Raw genomic sequence first — 20,503 nt, forward strand, 5'->3', positions numbered from 1 at the left:
GCATGCATCATTGCCAGACTACGCAAGTCCTGTGAAGTGATTTGCAGCACTATAAGTCAGGGTGTCGCTGCAAGACTTAGCGTTAGTAAAGGCAATGTTTTGTTTCTTCCCTTGGGTGTTGTTATAAGCTTGTTTCTTTTTATACTTATTAACTATACATTTATATTTTATGTACTTTTCTGATTGTGTTTCTATTTCAAAATGTAAAAGGTTTCAAAAAAGAAAAATCAATTTCTATAACTCTAATAGTTGAGTCAAATCACATGATCATCTCAGAGATGCAGAAAATATTTTGATAAAATTTATATTTTTAAAAGTCCTATTTTTAAAAAGCAAGCATTTTTATGATAAAGGATGTGTGTCTATATATGTATATGTATAAATAAGAACCCCAAACTAATGCAAACATCACCCTTAATGCTACAGTCTTTACCTTTGAGATCCAGAACAAGACAAGGATGGCAACCATCACCACTTCTGTTCAACATTGTATGTTCCATAACCATAAGACAAGAAAAAAGGCCAAAAGAAGAAACAGGTTTTTATTTATTATGTCATAGTTATGTATGTGGGTGATCCAAAAATACACAAATTATTAGAATTGATGCTAAAGATAACATCAAATCTAGGGCGTTCCAGGAAAACATGGTCTAAGCATGAAGCCAAGACTGATAAAACCCCTAAGACCTTAGAAACATTGACATGGCGCCTCAAATCCCCACAAGGATGTTCAGAGTGTAAGAATTTTAAAGGCCCTGTCCGACAGCATCTCCAGGAAGCCCACGGTGAAGAGCTTATCGGAACACAATTTGCGAGGTGGCTTTTCTAATGGCATGAACCCCAATAAAATGAACTGGAAGCTCCAAGCTTCTAAGAGAAGGGTAGTAGCAGAAAGCCTGCTCGCTGGCCGAGACGGTACACAATGAGAAGAGGCCTGTGGTTCTTACATGTTCCACAGGGAAGACGCAGGCTGAGAAGTAGCTGCACGCACAGGCGTTTCCTATGCAGAGGACAGGGCCGAGCTCAGACGGAGCCCCTGAGGGCCAGGAGAAGCATTCCAAGGTTAGGGCTATGTTTTCCTTTCGGTGAGAAAAAACGGAGAACAGGAGGAAATCAGTGCCAAAACAAATGCATCGCCCTTGGGCACCATTTAAATACAAGTTCTCGTCTACCTTAAAAAAAAAAAAAAAAAGGAATTGCTAATAAAGTGGCATCTCTTAATACGGTGTTTGGGAAACTTGGCCCCTGATTAAGTCAGAAACCCTGAACCTCAGACTCAGTTTTATTAAAAAGAGAATGTGGGGAGGGGGCGGATGGCTTATAATACAGTACTCAGGGTGGCAGTGCGGCGGGGACCAAATGGAAATGCCGGGAATAGTGCTGCCCACAGGAGCGTTCATTCACTGAGAAACGCCAGGCATCCGCCTGCCTCAGCGCGGGCTCCTCCAGGTCCTTACCTGGAGGTCGCCTTGGAACGTAGCAGGACCTGACTTCTAACTCACGCCAGTGCTCATCTCCCCACGCAGACAGGAGCTCCGGGGGATGTGCGCAGGGCCACCTGCCGGACCCCAGGGGGGCTCAGTGAGCCAGTGTTGCATCAGAAGGTAAGTGGTGAATGGCTGTCACCGTCCCGCAGGGACCCGCGCTCCTGGTCCAGCTGTCACAACACCACCTCCAGGTCCCTTCCCGGGAGGCGGAGCGGGCGGGAGATGAGGTGTGTGTCACTCCAAGAATTAGTAAGAAGGGCTCTCGGTGGGGCACCCCAGGGGCGGGAGAAAGCCAGAAAAGAGGACGGGAATAACGCAGGCAGGCTGGGCGTCCTAACTTGGCATTGCTGACCCGCAGGCCTGTCACCCGCCCACTCCGAGGCGGGGCGTGTCATGGACGTGACTCTCAGGGACACTCCCCAGCCCGGGTTCCCAGGCGGCATCCAGGGGACAGGCCGGCAGAGCAGGGGTCACTGGCCGAGAAGGGGCGGGGTAGCCTGGCCGACCGCTGGCTCTGAGCTCTGAGCTCTGATCCCGGAGCAGCAGGCACCGTTCTCGGCCCACCAGCTAGGAGTTTGCAGAGCTCGCTGTGCGGGACGAGGGAGCAGGAGGTCAGCCTGTTTGTGGGCGCGCTGCCTGCAGCTCGGCAGCGCTGGGCACGGAGTCAGCATGCCTGGGCAGCGGGCCCTGCTGCTGGCCTTCCTGGGGTGCTGGCTCCCGCTCCTGGAAGGCGCCAGAATCCTGACCGTGGTCTTGTATGGTGAGTGTCTGAGCGCGCTCCTGGGTGCAGGCCACAGAGGACCCCTCCTCCCCAGGGCTGTCAGGTCGGCTGCAGAAAGCGGCCCCTAGGAAAGCACGGGGTCTCCCTGAAGCTGAGAGCAAGCTGGGAAGACAGGAGCGCGCCTACCTGAGCCGCAGTCCTAGGATCAACTTTCTGGGGATCCCTCCTTGTTCCTTAATGCAAATCAGGGCCCGCAGATTTCTCCAGGGGCCTGGTGGGCGGGCTGCAGGCATCCCAAGATGCCTGACTTCAGTATCTCCTGCCAAACATATTTACACTTCAAGGATCTTCTAGTTCAGTGTCCCTCTCCGCATGATTGCCTCCTGGAGTCACCTTCTAGCCATTTTCTGCTTTTCTCTGTGGCAAACACTGCCAGGGAGGAGGGTCTCAACAGTAGCCCTGATGTGTCTGCTATGAGAAACCACAGACTTACCACCCTGTGCACACAGGGCATGAATAAGGGACATGGCCCTTCATAAAATGGAGGCTATTTCCTAGGAGGAGGGATGCTCTGAGCTAGTCCCATGGGCAGGCCGTCACAGGACGGGGGAACTAGAGGAGGGTTGCTAGAGGTGGGGCCTCAGAGAGTGGGAGTCACACTCCATGAGGACTTGAGGGTCCTGAGCGCCTGGCCCACAGAGGAAGTGAGGAGAGGAAGGAAGTGTTCCTTGGCCCCACCCTCCAGCCAGGAAGCTCCCCTGAGCCCCTACCCCACCATCGTGGCTTTTCTCTCCATGCACCTCACAAAACAGAAGCCTTGCTCCTAGGGGGAAGCCATTATCTACTGATGGACCGGGTGTCTCAGATTCTTCAAGATCATGGGCACGATGTCAGCTTCCTTCAACAGAGTGACCTTCATTTCCCACCAGGTATCATCTTATTCTGTGGACTAGGACTGCCTAATTCAATTATAACGTGAGCCACAAATACAAGCTCCATAATGTAATTGCTAAAATTCCAGAAGCCACATGAACAATTAAAAAGAGGTCAAACTAATTCTAATAATATATTTTATTTAACCCCATATATCCAAAATATATCATTTCTACATGTAAACACTATAAAAATTATTCACGAGACATTTCACATTTGTTTATGTTAAGTCTTTGAAATCTGATGTGTGTTTTACAGTTCACACTAGCCACACTTCAAGCGCTCAAGGGGGACCATACTGGACAGTAGTGTTTAGACCCTCCTTCCATAGATGATAAGCTGTGAGTGCCTTGTACATGCTAAATGTCCTGCAAAACTTCATGTTAGTCCTCTGAATTACTATAACAAAGAAAGATATGGGTACTGGTTTAGGTCCATCTTAGACCATGACCTTAGCAAAAGGAAGTCTGAAATGCTATTGGCTCTGCTCATCTGTGTTCCTCTATCTCTCACCCCTCACTGCATCCGCAGCCCCTTCAGGCAAACCCTTGACACACATTTCCGTAAATAAAATGCTGCTTTATTTATGTTGCTCAAAATCTTGCCTCTAGTTTGTGAAGATTGGATCAAAATGTTTTTCTGACTGGTAAGAATTCCAGGGGAAAAAAGGCAGTGAAACTGCAAGAGAAACTTATTAGAGAACTAATACAAGAAAAAAATTTAGAACTAGAACACACAAGTCTTTATATTGAAGGGCCCCAACACAAAGAATAATAAAATAAAGACCTATCGCAAGGCAAATCATGGCAAAATTTCAGAATACCAATGATTAATAAAAATAACCTAAACGTTTTCATATATTTCAATAATGAATAAGACTCAGAATGGCATCACACTTTTTGGCATTGGTATTGCACACAGAAAACCAACAAGATTTAGCAATAAATCAATCTCAAAGGCTTTCCTTTTCATATAAATTTAAGTTTCTTAAAAAGTAGAAGTAACGACAGGATTTAGGCTGATCAGAACAGGCGAACCGAGAAAGAGGAAGACAAAGGGCTAGAGAGAATAGAATTGGCAAAACAAAAGAGTGGAAGATTTGCTGTTGGCATGGACAGCAGTCATCTGGTTTTAATCAATGAGAGGATCTAGGAGGAACGTCTCCTGGAAAAAATTTATTCAATAAGTTGATCAAGTTGAAAATTGTATTGAGAGAATATTGGAGGGAGTTGAGACTGACCAATAGGCATAAAAACAAAAGAAAACAAACTCAATGAAACAAATGAAAAAGGAAGGTGATTGTTAAATCTAGGGCCAAGAAAGGACACAAATGGAAAGAAATCACATGACGACATACTATTTGGCTTAAAAATGAATAATTTTTACACAGTCATCCTAATGTAAACTCAGAATGTTTAACCCAATATTGCGACATGACTGAGAAGATGCCTCTTTGAACAGCTCTGACTCATTCCTGGAGATCTGGACGGTCATGTGCCTTGCTCAGGAGGAGGTCCTAGCTGCTCACTAGTGGCTCGCTGTGAGCCTCTGAGCAGGCAGGAAATGAAGGCTCTGGCAGCGTCATAAACTTCCTCCCAGAGCAGTGAAAGTGTGCCCACCACACACACACACACAGAGCCCCTTGGCAAGGGTTAGGGCACTTATAGTTGCACGTCATTTGAGGAAATCTCAGCCTAATTAGATTAGATGACCACTAACTGATCAGAGACTCCCATCGCTAAACGTGACAGGCAAAATAGGTTTTACAGAATTAGTTCAGGAAAGTCATTAAACAGCAGTAACAGCAACATCAACGATGAACAGCAACAAGAATAAACTGGGAATGGGGGAAATCATAACAACAACAAAAATTTTATGAGACATACAAAGAAATTGGAAAATATGCCGACAGAAAGCAGTGAACAGAAACTGTCCATGAGGAAGCCCAGACAATGGATTTACTAGACAAAGACTTTAGATCAATCAAGAACAAAATAAAAGTAAGAGAACAATGAGAGTGACTGATAATAAGTTTGAGATGTCTTTTGAGGATGAGAAATGTTCTAAAATTGGTTGTGTTTATGGTTGCACCACCCTGCAGACTTACTAAAAACCTGTAAAGTTTTTTAAAGGGGAATTTATGATATGTGAATTATATCTCAATAAGATCTTTTAGAGAAAAAATCCTGAGAAATAAGTGAAAGGACTAAAATTGGGGTTTCAACATTCCTTTTAACATGCACGATTAAATTTTCTCTTCTCTCTCTTCTTAGGTTTTAAAAGAGAGAAAACATACCAAACTGTCCATTGGTCTCCTCCTGAAGACTTTCAACAGGAATTCAAGAAAAATTTAGATTTCTTTACAAAGGAAGCTTTGCTGGGAAGGTAATAGTTTTTGTTTTTTTTTTTTTTAAAGTAAAGCAATTATTATTTGAGAAATATGAATGAATGAATGAATGAATGAATAGAAATATCTCAATCATCACTGAATCAATCACTTCAGGCAGTCTTGGGGATATGGCACTCTGGTTAATATTCCCAGCATGTTCAGTTTTCAAGCCTGAATGAGTAGAAATATAAATTTTAAAAGATGCTTCCCTTTACCTTTAATCTCTCCAGTTCAGGGACAGTGATGGGCAACTCACCATTTCATCGCTGGATAAAGTCATAGAAACTCAATTTTACTTCCTTCTGTTCCTTTCTGTCCTCATAAATTTTGATGATGGGATCACTTACAAAGATTGATTTTTGCAGAACTTGAGCCTGGCTATTTACGGTTCATTCCATGCAGAACTCTGAGACTCATTCTCAGCCTTACAGAGAGTAAGTCATGAGGCCACTCATCTGAAACTCAAAATAACAAGAAACTGCTCATCTTAAGCATGAAATCACTGAAATGAAAGCCATGCCTGTCTGAGTTCATGAGAATGTTCTTGCTCCTCCTTCATTTCTGCTAAATGATGCTTCTCCCCAGTGAAGGCATTTTTGAATACTTCCTCCTCCATAAAATCTATTTCATTTACTCCAATTCTTCCTCCAAACTTCTCTATACCACTGTCTTACCACTTAATTTTGTGCTTTGTCTTTTTCATTACAAAGATTTTTTGGGGACTTAATATGTGCCAGGCAATGTAGGTGTTAGAGACAGAGCAGAGAATGAAAGAGGTTGAAAAGACAAACCAACCCACCCCAACTCCGCCCTCTGTTCCCTCCTCCGACTAGATTGAGCAGGGAACACACACTTTTAGAGCATGTCCCACAGGCCCTCGCTCTGTGCTTCTGCAAGTCTTTTCTCTCCCATGTTAGTGAATGTTGATATTGTCATGTGCGAATTTCCAAAAATTTATAACACATGCCCTCAGTTTCTCAAGACTACCCCATGTGTTACCTGAAGTGGTTGTTTTTTTTAAAGCTTAATTTAAAGAATCCCCACTGGTTTATATTAAATTGACAGAACCACCATGCTAACTGTTAGATTAGTTAGATTGTTTCTACACGCTCACAATGCCTAGCTCTTTCCTTTGAAATACTTAGAAAACTTATTAATATTTAATTTATTATTTGTAATGATTTGCTGAACACCGCTTTCCCTGTTAAACTGTAAACTCCGTGAGGCCAAAGGCCATATTTTCCTTGCTTGCTGCTGGAGCCACAGGCGCTGCCATAGTGTGCAGCACGTGGAAGCACAGTAGCCACCAGGTCAACCTCATGGCACTACCTGAAGATGGAGATTTACTAAAAACACTAGACCGAGATATGTCACATCTTTCTTTTTTTTTTTTTTTAAATATATTTTATTTATTTTTTACAGAGAGGAAGGGATAGAGATAGAGAGTTAGAAACATCGATGGGAGAGAAACATCGATCAGCTGCCTCCTGCACATCTCCCACTGGGGATGTGCCCGCAACCCAGGTACATGCCCTTGACCGGAATCGAACCTGGGACCCCTCAGTCCGCAGGCCGACGCTCCATCCACTGAGCCAAACCGGTTTTGGCTCACATCTTTCTTGATTAACTTTTGACAGGCGTTGAAACCTTTGATTTGTCCCATAAATAATTAGGAAAATTATCCCAAATTGAGCATTGATTTCAAGAAGCCTCCTTAGACTACTCTCTTTCTGGCTTAAACTAGCTGTCTGTTTATATATATGTATATATATATATTTGTATTTGGTCTTTGAAATGATCCAATCAGAACCGCCTCGTCAAATTTGCTGTGTCCTGAACTGCCTGTGCAGTTGCTCACATTCGTTTTCCCCTCACAGTCATGTCCTTTTGGAAGAAGCCTGCCCTGCCCATCACTCTGCTCAGATGACAAAAAGAAAAACCCTAAAACAAAAACAAAACTTCCTCTCACTGCTCCCCAATAATGATCAGTAATTATCCTCAAGCGAGAGATTGTCTTTACTGAAACAAACATCTTAACAGCTTTTGTCCCAACATTAGTTCATTCCATCTTTTTCTTTCTTTCAGCTTTAAGAATAGCTGAACCATTTAATTTTAAAACGTGTGAGTGGTGGTATGCCCTGCGCTCGTATGCGGGGGGAAATGCACATTCGCCGTCCCTCTGCCTCCAGAACAGAAATCCTCGCTCTGCCTGCACATTGCAGTCACCGGGGAGCTTTGAAAGAATGCTTAGGTCTGCGTCCCACCTTCGGAATGGCTTATGTAAAGTATTTATGGTGAAGTACAGCCATAGGTGTATTTGCAAGCTTCCCAGAAAGTATACAGTCAGGGCAGAGACCGCCCCTGCCCAAGCCATGTCTCTGCCTCTCCCTCCCCAGTTCCCCTCCGGAGGACACAGGGCAGGGCTCTCTCCTGCGGGTTCTAGGTGGGGCCTTCGCTTTAGCCAGAGGAGGTCACACAGCTGACTGCCCATCATTCAGTTCGTGAAGTGACTGCCTAGCTCCTGGGCCTGGGAAGCAGGAATAGCACTTTCCAGCCAATACTCCGGGCTGCCGGGGTCCAGCCCCAGCAGGTCCAGGGGTCCCCAAAGGCGTGGACGGAGTCGGCGAAGAAGGAATGACATGGAGATAGGGTTCAGTTGATCAGCAGCCTAGCCAGGATCTCTAGCCCGGATCTCCAGAGAGGTTCTGCTTCGGATCTCCAGCGAGGTTCTGTAGCCATGTTCCCTCGCTAGGTTCTCCAGCCAGGTTCTGTCCAGGCTCTCCAGTCAGGTTCAGTGTCCAGGTTTCAGTCAGGTTCTCCTGCCAATCTCTGTAGTCAGGTTCAGTCCAGGATCCCTTGCCATGTTCTCCCGCTAGGCTCTGTCTCTAGGCTCCGAGGCCAGTCCCTCTCCAGGATCCTCTGGCATGCTCTCGCCAGCGAAGTTCTTCTGTCTCTAGAGAACGTTCTGTGTAGGTTCTGTGCCTAGGCTCTGTCTCTCTTGGTCCTGTCTTCCAAGCCCTGTGTTCTCAGTTCTGTGTTCTGAGTTCTGTCTCTCTCTCTGTCTTGTTACAACTGTATTTATACCAGTTGATTCAATCCTATCAATCTCTATTACAAAGGTTAGGGCGTTTCTTATCTCCATTCCAGGGAGAAAAGATTATGTAGTTTAAGCATGATTGTTTGTAGTTAAAGGGATTAATTACCCGCCTGGCACTTAGTTGAGGGGTTTTATTCCCTCCCTAACTTCAGGGGAAAATCCCTACCTGGGGAAAACAACCTTTCTCAGAGACCTTGGTTAAAACACATAGTGCAAAGAAGGTGAGCAAACATATTAAGAACAGTATGCCATATATGCCAGGTCCCTTGAAACAGCAAGGATGGACCGGCTCCCAGCACCGGGCCATGAAATCATCAGTGTGGGATCCCTTAGCTAGGGCATTTGTCAAGGGCTGTGCAATTGTAACCCTTGATTATTAAAAGAAAAGTAAATAGATTCCCAATAAAACAAAGTAAAACCTCTAGTCAAAACTGACATAGGACATGAATCCTCAGTGGGGTTTTAAGAATCTGTATCACAGGAGAGGGCCTTAGGGGTGGAGAAAAGTACTTATTCACTGGCCCTTAAGGGGAGCCAGGTCACAGCGACCTTTTTGCAGGGTTTTCTGCCAATGGAGTGTGAAGACATCTGTCGGCCCAAGTTTCGAAAGCCAGAGCCTGGCAGATGTCCCTGGCACACAGCTTTTAGGGGTGGGCAATGCTGTCCCTCCACGTGTGTTCATGTCATTAAGATGCTCACATCCCCAGGAAAACAAGTCCCGTCCGTGGGCACACTGAGAGCAAGGTTACCTTAGAACTGAAGGTCATACAGAGCATCATCAATGAGCTTCAGCATTCAGCCGGGAGAGAGAGATCCGGGCCACAGGCCACAGTTGGTAACATCTCCCAGAGCAGGCACGGCACCAAAAGAGGGTAGAATGAGGAGAAGAAAGCAAGAGGGAAGAGAGCAGAAACATCCTAAGCATCAGAGAGAATTGTAGCAAAGACAAAAACAAGGAAATGGCACGGTGGAGTTGGAGGCCATCAAAACGCCAGATCTGGAGCAGACAGTTCTCGGGCGAGCGGTACGACGGGCAGGCGCCTGCCAGGCGTGCTTCTTCTTCCTGTGCTAAGTCAGATTTTTTGAGACTTTTCAGAGGAGCACTTGCCATGAATATTGAACATCTCTCACTTCTTTTTCTTTCTCAGGAACCCACTTACAAACCTTTTGAACATAATGAAGCTCTTTGCCACTCAGTGTAGTGATTTGCTGAGAAGGACAGATCTCATGGGCTCCTTAAAAAATGCGAGTTTCGACCTGGTGGTGGTGGACGGTTTGGATCTCTGCGCTTTCCTGATCGCTGAGAAGCTGGCAAGGCCGTTTGTGGCCGTCCTCGGCACCACGTTTGGGGTGACGAATTTTGGGCTGCCCGAGCCTGTGTCCTACGTTCCAGATTTCCACTCCTCCCTGACGGACCGCATGGATTTCTGGGGCCGAGTGACGAACTCTCTGATGTTCTTTATTTCTTCCTGGAGGCAATGGTACATCCATGCGCAGTTCGATAGCACGATCAGAGAAAATTTCCCAGAAGGCTCTAGGCCAGTGTTATTTCATCTTCAACAGAAAGCAGAGCTGTGGTTTGTCAATTCTGACTTCGCCTTTGATTTTGCCCGGCCCCTGCTTCCTAACACTGTGTATGTTGGAGGTCTGATGGCCAAACCTGTTGAACCTATACCTCAAGTAAGTAAATCCTTTGGACACAGACATAGAAGTTGCTAAACATTTCTCCAAGGCGACCATACAAGTCTATGCTGCCCCAGTAGCACCAGAGCTTCAAATATTCCACATCCACCGTGTGGTGTTGCTGGTCTCTTTATGTGAGCTGTTCTGGTGGCTCCAGTTTCAGGGTTTTGTGTGTTTGTTTTCATTTGTTTTTTAAACATATATGTTTATTGATATCAGAGAGGAAAGGAGAGGGAGAGAGCAATAGTAACATCAATGATGAGAGAGCATCATTGATCGGCTGCCTCCTGCATGCCCCACACTGGGGATCGAGCCCGCACTCGGGCCTGTGCCCTGACTGGGAATCAAACTCTGACCTCCTGGTTTATAGGTCGATGCTCAACCACTGAGCCATGCAGGACCGGCTACTTCTGTGTCTTTGATGCTCTACATTCTGAGCTGGGTTGTAGCTTTTTATGCATTCTAGAGATCTACCATCAGCCCCCCCCCCCCAAATCAGGCCTTCCCTTACCCTATAGCTGCCACCACAATGGGTAAAGGAGTAGTTTCGTTGCCTCGAGGAGTAGCTTGTGGGAGCAGGGAAATGTAGAGACAGTGATGAAAGGCCCTCTGGGAAGCCCACTCTGAGAACATCATTTGGATGGAGTGGAGGTTGAGGGGAGCACAGATACCCTTGAACTTCACAGCTTGCCTATGGCATAGCCCACGTAGGTCACTGGGAACTGAGAAAATGGAGAAGCACTTGAGATTCACTGTGTAAATGGTGACTCACGGATCCTGAGTCTCTCCCCCTAACCATCTTCCAGCCCCACGTATTCCTGCTGCTTCCCCAGCAGGGGTAGAAGAGATCCAGCTACTGACCACGTGGGGGTCCGGCTTATCTCCCAGGCTCCTCTGGGGGAGCCCGCAGTGCAGGGGGAGGGCAGGTTAGCACAGTCCTCTGGAGGGTGCTATCAAAACCACCCCCTGTCTTCCTTCCTGACCCCTGAGAGGAGAACTTGAAATTTAACTCATCAAATTCCAAAGCCTGGAGAGAAAGGATGGACCATTCTTGTGGTCCTGAGACACTGAGGCTCAGAAAACTGTCTTGCAGCCCATCCAGCCACAGTAGAGGGGAACCTGTAGGAAGGGGAGTCTTGGGTGTACCCGGCACAGGGAGGCACACAGAGCTCATGTGAAAGGTGTGCTCCGTGAGCAGGGTGCCTCTGGCTGTGACGTCTCTGCTCTCTCCAGGAACTCGAGGACTTCATCGCCCAGTTTGGCGAGGCGGGTTTCGTGCTCGTGGCCCTGGGCTCCATAGTGAACGTTGCTCAGTCCCAGCAGGCCCTGGAGCAGATGCACAGGGCCTTTGCGCAGCTGCCTCAGGGGGTGATATGGAAGTGCAGCCCTTCTCATTGGCCCAAACACGTCCAATTGGCGGCGAATGTGAAAATCATGGACTGGCTTCCTCAGACTGACCTCCTGGGTAAGGGCACCCTCTCTGCTGGCAGCTGCCATGTCTGCCTTTCTCGCTCCGGTTACTTGCTCTTTAGGGCCTGTTGCAGCTCTCACCCCTCCCTGGGCACTCCACCATCACGTGAAAGGAAAGCGTGTGTTAGCGAAAGGCCAAGTTCCAGGAAAGCTTGGCATTCTGGGCTCGCTTCATTCATTTGTGCCCAGCCCAGGTATCTACAGCCACTAGCCACCTTCCAGAGGGGTGACTTGCAATGGGCAGGGGGTCGGGATCAGCCAACGCCCCCAAGAAGCGCCCATAAGTGCTTTGGGATGTACCTGTGCCCACAGGAGGGAAGTCGCTGCCGCACAGTGGCTCCAGCCGCCTGCTCATTACACACAGACACTGAGCTGACTCTTCCTCACCGAGGTGGCCTTGCAGTGTGACAGTATTCCTCATCCCTCATCGTCCTGAGTTGTCCTGACAGTCACCAAGGGGCTTCCTCTCTGGCCTGTGCTGCCCTCTGGGGACACCTCCTGTGCGTAGCGGCAGGTGGGATCTGAGTGTCCTGGTGAATTAGAAATGCAGGTTTTGGTTCTCCTCCCGCAAATGTATTTCACTGGCCTGTGGTAGAGCCCGAGCATTGCACTCTACAAAAGCACATTGTTTCCGAGTTCCTGGGCTGGATCAGTGCTTCCTCAACACTTTATTTTGCTCCAAATGAGAGAGGGACAGAAGGACTGGGACTGGCATTACTAAGGCATAAGGCACCCTCCCTGCTTAAGGATGATGTGGAGGGAGGCTGCACGGGTAGATGGATGAGCGCTGGGAGACGCTGAGCTTAGTTCTGTCTCCGCATTCTCGGCTGCAGCTGGTCTCTGGTTCAGGTCTTAGACCCATGCTTCTGAGGGTGCTCACAGTGTCTTCCCGGCAACTGCCTCTTTACATTGGTTCCCAGATGCCTCTAGATTCCCTTATCACGTTTCCCTGACAATGCCGCGGTCCCAAGTTCTGGAAATTCCTTCTTAGGCCTTATCCTTCCTCTCGTTCCTCTTTGTCCTAGCTCACCCCAGCATCCGCCTGTTTGTCACCCACGGAGGGATGAACAGTGTGATGGAATCCATCCAGCATGGCGTGCCCATGGTGGGCATTCCTCTCTTTGTAGACCAGCCTGGAAACTTAGTCCGAGTAGAAGCCAAACATCTAGGCGTCGCCATCCCAATCGAACAACTCAAGGCGGAGACCCTGGCTCTTAAGATGAAGCAAGTCATCGGAGACAAGAGGTATGTAGTAGATCTGGCCAGAGGGTCCCCTCCCCTCGAATAAACTAAACTCAGCGTTAAGATGCCAATGGACCTATTTCCACTGAATGCCAAGTTAGACAAATGAGCCTTCTATTTCGATAAGAGGGATTTGGGACAGATAATAGGGAAAATTTTATTTTTAAAAGAAACTTTACAAGAGTTTCTCTCTTAGAGTTTTTGTTCTCTTGACATGCATAATATGCAATTCTAACCAGTTGTGGGGTGTGTGGGGGCTCCTTTTATCTCTTCATGTTCATATTTCTTTCCTCTACTGGCCTCTGTCCTTAGCTGTTCCTGAACATTCTCTCCATTCACCTCCCATATCTCCTCTTCAGAGAGGCCTTCTCTGATCAACCCCAGTTATGCCATATGATTCCCTCCATAATGTGTTTCATAATTAGTCTACATCAGTGATGGCGAACCTTTTGAGTTCGGCGTGTCAGCATTTTGAAAAACCCTAACTTAACTCTGGTGCCATGTCACATATAGAAATTTTTTGTTATTTGCAACCATAGTAAAACAAAGACTTATATTTTTGATATTTATTTTATATATTTAAATGCCATTTAACAAAGAAAAATCAACCAAAAAATGGGTTCGCCATCACTGGTGTATCTCTTCTTTGTTTTATTTTACTGAAAAAAAAAAGAGAAGCCACCAGCATGTGTTCACCACCAAACTTACCAGCCTACATGCCAAACCTGCCTGCCTCCCTCTACTCCGCCCGCTCTTGTGTGTCCCCTGTGGAGACCAGGCCCTGCCCTGGGGCAGAGGATCACATCCTCTCACCCACTCAAAGCGTTTGCTTCTGCGACTTGCCCCACTGTCTCCTGCATGATTGCCGTTCTCTTTCTTTAGGAACACTTTCACCAACTGAAAAGCGACTTGCTGTAATAACTCTCAAAAGTTGTTTCTCCTCAACTTTTTATTTTGGAAAGTTTCAAACTCCCAGAAAAGTTGTAAGAATAATACAATAAGCACTTGTATACCCTTCACTTACATTAACATGTATTAACATTTTGCCATATTTGTTCTCTGTGTTTCGCCGAACGTTATACCTGTGTATCAATGGCCGCATCCTTTGAGAATTTGTTGCAGACATTATAATACTTTACCTCTAAAGACTTCAGCCTGTGTCTCCCATGAACGAAGCACTTTCCCGCAGAGCCACAGGACAATGATCAGAGTCCAGCATTTTCCCGCAGAGCCACAGGACAATGATCAGAGTCCAGAGCTTCACCATTGAAGGGCCCTCGACTTACAACAAACCGTCCTGACACTGCTTTTCCTTCTGGATATACTCCGAATCTCCGCTCTCCTTCCCTGTAAATGCTGTGCTCTTTGTCAACGCTTCCTCCTTCGCATTCTTTCATCAGCCCGATCAGGAAGGCTCCCTCACTCCACCAAGCAGCTCTGACCCAGGTCACCAGTGGCTCCTACGCCGCCAAAGCCAGGGGCGCCTTTTCAAGTCTCATCAGCATCATTCATCCCAACGGGTTGCTGCCTGCCCTTGAACAGTGACTGCAGTTGACCCAGACACCATCCTCTCTTAGTGTCCTCCCTTCACTGGCTGCTCTTCTCAGTCTCCTTGGTTGATTCCTCCTCAACTCCACAGCCTCCAGACTTTGTAGGGCTCCTCACCAGGGCCTGGTCCTTGGGTCTCAACTCATTTCTAATCCACACGTAACTCCTGGGGCTCTTGCCCAGTCTCATGTTCGAAATACCCTTTATAGACCTATGCTGATTTCCAAATTGCTATCTGCAACCCAAACCTTTCCGCTAATTGCAGCATATCTTATCACCCTGCTAACTGGCATCTCTTCTTCATTGTCGAGCGGGCATCTTAAATTTACCATGACCAAACAGCAACTTTGGCCTGCGCCCAACACCCTTAAGCCTGCTGCTCAAATCTCCATGTTGTAAATTGTGACTCCATTTTTCTTGTTTATCGGGCCCCAAATTTAGGTGTCTTTCATTCAAAGTTTGTAAAAATGTAAATAACAAACACAAGGAAGAATAAGAATTGAAATAACAAACATAATTCAAGTTTATAGAATTATTTATTGTTCCAGGATTTATAATCCAAAGAACTTGCTAATTTAAAATTTATTTTTTAATGATTTAAAATTCATTTAGGACATGAAAATTTCAAGAAAAGTCCAATTTGGGAATCCTTCGGAAATTTACTCTGTGATAGTTGGAATCAGCTTTGGCCTCAGAATAGATGGAATATTTAACATTTGACCTTTGACATTCCTTCGACTGATCATAGCATGTATATGCATATGCATATATACAGAATGTGCATATATACATACATATGTATATAGTGTGCATACATATACATGTATATGCCTGTGTGTGTGTGTGTATATATATATATATATATATATATAGCATGCATATATACATGTCTATATAAACAAAACATGTGTACATTATAAGTTTATATGTGTATATATACACACACAAATATATATACAATATATATATTTGCTCATTGTGTGTGTGTGTGTGTGTGTGTGTGTGTGTGTGCGACTCTGCCAACAGCTACAAGTCGGCAGCGGTGGCCGCCAGCATCATCAGGCGCTCTCACCCCCTGACCCCTGCTCAGCGGCTGGTGGGCTGGATCGACCACATCCTTCAGACCGGGGGAGCGGCCCACCTCAAGCCCCACGCCTTCCAGCAGCCGTGGTATGAGCAGTACCTGCTGGACGTCTTCTTGTTCCTGCTGGGGGTGGCCCTGGGCACCGTGTGGCTCTGTGGGAAGCTGCTGGGCCTCGCGGCCCGGGGGCTGTGTGGGGCCAGGAAGCTGAAGGAGGCGTGATGCGCAGAGCAGACTTGCAGGGCTGCTGGGGAGCCGCTGGTTCTCTGAAGACTTCCCCCGGCACAGGCCTCCCCTGGGGTCCCCTTCACCCCCACGCGGGCCATGGCACCAGAACGGCTTCTCGCTCTCTTCTGCCTCTGTTTAGATAGTCTTATGCAGCAATCTTGGGCTTCTTTTTAAAAATTATGGTAAAATATAAATCACATAAAAATTGCCATTGGAACCATCAGGTATTCAGTTCAGTGGCATTGAGTACAGTCATATATTTGTGCAAACATCACTACCATCCAATTCCGTAACTTTTTTCATCTTCCCAAATTAAAATCGTGCCCTGATTAAACAATAATTCCCCATTTCCCCGTCCCCACTCCAAGGCCCTGGGAACCTGTGTTCTACTTCCTGTGTCTATGAATTTGACCTTGGCTTCTTGACTTGCCCCTCATCCATGAGCCCCTCTATTCAGGCTCAAACCATCACCAGACAGCCCCCCTTCCTCCCCACTCCCTGTCCCTAGACTCAGTGCTCTATTTCATCCCCCTGTCTAGGGACTTCTATTTCCCCTTTCTTCTTTTTACACTTTTGATGAATAGGACAGAAGCTATTTGGCCAGTTCTTCCATTGTGGACCAACCTCTTGCATCTCCTTCTCATCTCATTCAAAGCTCAGAGAGCCCGTCCTCTCCCCCAGTGAGGCAGGGACAGCCCCTCCTAGGACCCCCCTCATCTCTGCCCCGAGTCCCCTCCTGCGAAGTTCCTCGTTTGCTGGTCCTGAGGGGCCTGCCTGCTTCCACAGGCGATGCTGTGTCCCAGTGTTCACAGGTCCCCTCTCCAGGTTCCCACGGTCAGAGGTGAGGTAACAGAAACCCTGGAGCCCACATGGAAGACTTTTGGGGCCTCAGGTGTGGGGGCCGTGGTGGTGCCCCAGACCGTCTTGATTTAGGAAACAAGCCACCTGCCACCCCCCCTACCCCCTGCGGTAGAGAATATTCCTTTAGGTGGAATATTCCGTTGGTGGCTCCATCCCATGGAAGCCAAGGCCCCTCTGACTTGTGTCTAGTTACCGCTCCAGACACATCTTAAAAATTCTGAAATAGACCCACACGAGGATGTTCAGTTGGTTTTTGACAAAGATGCAAAGAGAATTCCGTGGGAAAAGTAAAATCTTTCCGGCAAATTGTACTGGAACAATAGTATATCTGAATGGGACTTGATCTAAATAACATACACAGGTGACATTGCCTGTTGCTTTCCATACATGAAAATTAACTCGAATCATAGATCTAAAAATAAATGCTGAGCCTACAAAAGTTCTAAAAGAAAGTCTTTGCAGTCTTATGGTCAGCACAGGGGGAGACGGCATCCTATGGGCGAGTGGATGGGTGTGTGTGTGTTGGGGGGGGGGGGGGGAGAGGACTCAGTCCCTGTAACTGCACCTGCCTGCTCCCCGGTGTGCTGCTTGCTGACACAGCCTGGCAGTGAGCCCTGCGGGGACAACAGGAGGTCAGGAAGGGGGTGCCTAAGAGAAGTCAGAGAATTTGCTGAAGGTTCTCTGATAAAACATGGGAGGCAAGTTCCAATGCCTTTCTAGAAACCAAACAGTTGCCAGTGAAGCTTCCCACTGGCTTTTCTCTTAGGGCAAACAGACTCTCACAGCCCCTGGATCTCCTAGGCAACCACACTGTAAACTTGAGAAAAGGCCAGGCCCGGGCTAGGGATTGACAGCGAGCTGAGCCAATCAGGCTGTGAGTCTGCAGCAGGTATTCCTGGCCAGCCAATGGGCAGGGAGAGGGCAGGCCAGGAGGTGTGAGGATAGGTAAGAGGGAGGAGGCAAAGGGGAGGGGAGGGGCCTGTCTTCCAGATGCAGGAGAGAGCGTCCATAGTTTCAGTTCCAAGCAACTGGTGGCAACAGGTTAGCATTTAAGGTAAATCAACTTTTACAAATTTATTACCACTTTTATTTTGTTTTGGCTAAATAGTAACAATAATAGTAATAATAATAATAATAATAATAATAATATAGATGGTACTTTCCAAAGAGAAACTCTAAAGGTTGATGCGAGCTCTCGGTGGCCTCATCTCTGGGAAGAGGTGTGAGATGCAGGTGTACAGTCATGCATTTCATTCGGGGAAGGAGAAGGAAATGAACATCACTCAGCAGCCCCTGTGTGGTGGGTACTGGAGTCTGCAGTGTTTGGGGGAACTGCCGTAACCAGCTTGGGTGATCATTGATAACACTGAGCTCAGGCAGGTTAAATGAGGGACGGAGGGAGACTCACAGGGAAGAATGAGAGAGAAGGTGCTGGAAAGGAGTGGTCAGAATGATGCACGCAAGTGTCTAGAACGGGGAGGGGAGGAATAAGCCGGCAATGGCTGTGATGAAAATGCAGGCTCAGGAGTCTAACTGTTCCCAAGGTCACAAGCACCTGTGGTTGGAGAACGACACTGAGTGGTGGCAGGAGCTGGAGGCTGAATTTGAGCTTTCAGAGGAGACCAGCTTTGGCTGGTGACAAAATGCAAGAGACGGTCTTGGGGAGGCCTGTGGAAAAAGGGAGCAGGGGAGGCCAGGGGAATCAAGGAGCCCCAGAACCTCGCTGCTGCGTAGCACCTCTTGATTTTTTTCTGGAAGTTTCAGTTTAGAGCAGGAAGGATACAAACAATTGACTGGGTTTCGAAGTGGCTATAAAATAAACATTCAACAGACCAGTGACTCCAAAAGGAGCATTCCCAGTGACTGTAAAAGAGTTACACGTAGGTGATTGTGGTGATTCATGTTGCGGAAGCCATATGGTAGCCAGAGCTGTGGCTCTCCATCATCTGCTGGTGGAGGATGAGGCCCAGTGGGGTTTGTCCTTTCAGCGGGTTTGGACCCCGAACAAAACGGGGCCTTTGGAAATTACATGCTGGGTTGGTTGTTTCTGAGAGTTTAGTCATGAAACCTGCGAGCTCAGGACAAGCTCTGTTCCTTTGTTCTTTTTCGGAAAACAAACCCAGCCGAAGCCGTGCGTCCTTCCTGCAGTTTAGATATTCTCTCACTCTGCTTCTTTAAGACCTTCCACCTGCCTGGCTGCCTGACTCAGAATAGATTGCCAGTAATTTCTTGGGAAAAACCCTAGAGACTGAAGGCGGAGCAGAGTGAAGAGGGAGGGGGGAGGGCAAGGAGAGGGCTATGAGGCAGCTGGGGCAGGAGACGCCCAGGGGAAGCTCATGATGACAAGGACCAGTCACCCTGGGCCTCTGACTTTTATTAAACTTGGGTCTGTAGCACGTTGTGTCAGCTGCGTGGGTCCCTGAGTACCATGCTAAGCAGTTTCTCTCACTCTTTCATAGCCAGAAACACCGAGAGGCTCCTAAATGTGGATAAAATGCCACTGAGAGAAGAGGGGGCCGAACCTCTCCCCACGCTGGGTTGCTAGTTATTTCACCGGCCAAGGTCAGTCACCAGGGCCAACCCAAACACCACAGGAGGGAGTGTTTGCCGATTGTTACAGTTAGGGAAACCTTTGGCTGCAAGTAACAGTGGCCCTGGCCAACAATGCAGCCAACAAATAGAAGCTTGTGTTCTCCCGTGACAGGAGTGTGACCTTAGGCAGCTAATTACACCGACTCAGACGCTCAGAGACGCGGGGCCTCTAAGTTGGTGTCTGTGATTCTCTTGGTTCTTCCCTCATGGTTGCATAAAGGCTGCCACAGCTCCAGACATTGCATTTCTGTTCAAGGCAGGAGGAGGCAAAGCGATAGGAGCACTTGCCCTGAGCTCTCAGAACTTCCAGGTGACTCTCTTTGGCCAGAACTTGTTTCACATGGCCCGCAACTGAAACGGGAATGTATTGAAGAAAGGAGGCTGGCATGGCCTTTGAATCAGCCAGCTGGCAGTGTCTGGAACACGTTTGTAATTCAAATTCAACACAATTAAGACTACCCTGAGGAGGGTAAACGCCTGACCGGGACCTTGGCTGTCTCATTCACTGCTATTGTGTGGCACATAACAAGCATCCAATAAACCTATATTGAATTTAGTACCAGGACTTGGGGGAGGCGTGGTAGGTACCTGGGGTAAACTATTTAAGAAAACACTCACTTTCAGGTTTGGGCAAGTGCAAGGCTGCCATTTGCACAATCTTGAGATTGAGGGCCACCTTAAACATTGTGCCTTAGGCACCTACCTCACCTAGTCTAGTCCCACCCCTGGTTGAATGAATAATGTGAAATATCCAGAACTTGTATGAAGTAAATATTTTATAACAACGATATCAATGAAACATTCTTAAGTTGGGCCATATCATAAACATTAAAATAAGGACTTAATTCATATTCCAACGATCAGTGGGAAGAATAAAAGACTACAGTTCACAGAGATGGGCTCTGGGAATATCTGCATATCGACATGGCTGAAACCTGAATTTTAAACATCTTAAGAAAACGCACTTTGGTGTAGAGGAAATTTTGGTAAGATGCCGGACTTCAGTGACTTCTTATTTCCACAGTAAGCTTATGTGGTAAATATAGATGACATAGAGCCATGTTTAACTCTTATGTGGGAGTTGGCAAGCCAAGCCCAAACCAAATCTTTCCTATATTTATACGTTGCAGAAACAACTTTTGAAATGACGTTTGGGAAAAGAATAAACAAA

The 20,503-nt window shown here is 47.1% G+C and overlaps 2 protein-coding genes across 2 annotated transcripts in view; both read left to right on the forward strand.

Annotated features, from left to right (window-relative positions):
* LMBRD2 (LMBR1 domain containing 2) overlaps window positions 1-20,503 on the forward strand; it is a 147,432-nt gene that overhangs the window by 51,068 nt on the left and 75,861 nt on the right. The gene's annotated exons all lie outside the window — the stretch shown is intronic.
* On the forward strand, window positions 1,842-17,144 carry LOC132233756 (UDP-glucuronosyltransferase 3A2-like). The gene is made up of 7 exons (XM_059694934.1): window positions 1,842-2,247; window positions 3,036-3,137; window positions 5,415-5,526; window positions 9,776-10,307; window positions 11,544-11,775; window positions 12,806-13,025; window positions 15,597-17,144. Exons 1-7 carry the CDS (start codon window positions 2,157-2,159, stop codon window positions 15,871-15,873), a joined length of 1,566 nt encoding a protein of 521 aa, XP_059550917.1. The 5' UTR covers window positions 1,842-2,156; the 3' UTR covers window positions 15,874-17,144.

Source organism: Myotis daubentonii, chromosome 4, assembly GCF_963259705.1.
Source record: "Myotis daubentonii chromosome 4, mMyoDau2.1, whole genome shotgun sequence".
Classification (NCBI taxonomy): Eukaryota; Metazoa; Chordata; class Mammalia; order Chiroptera; family Vespertilionidae; genus Myotis; species Myotis daubentonii.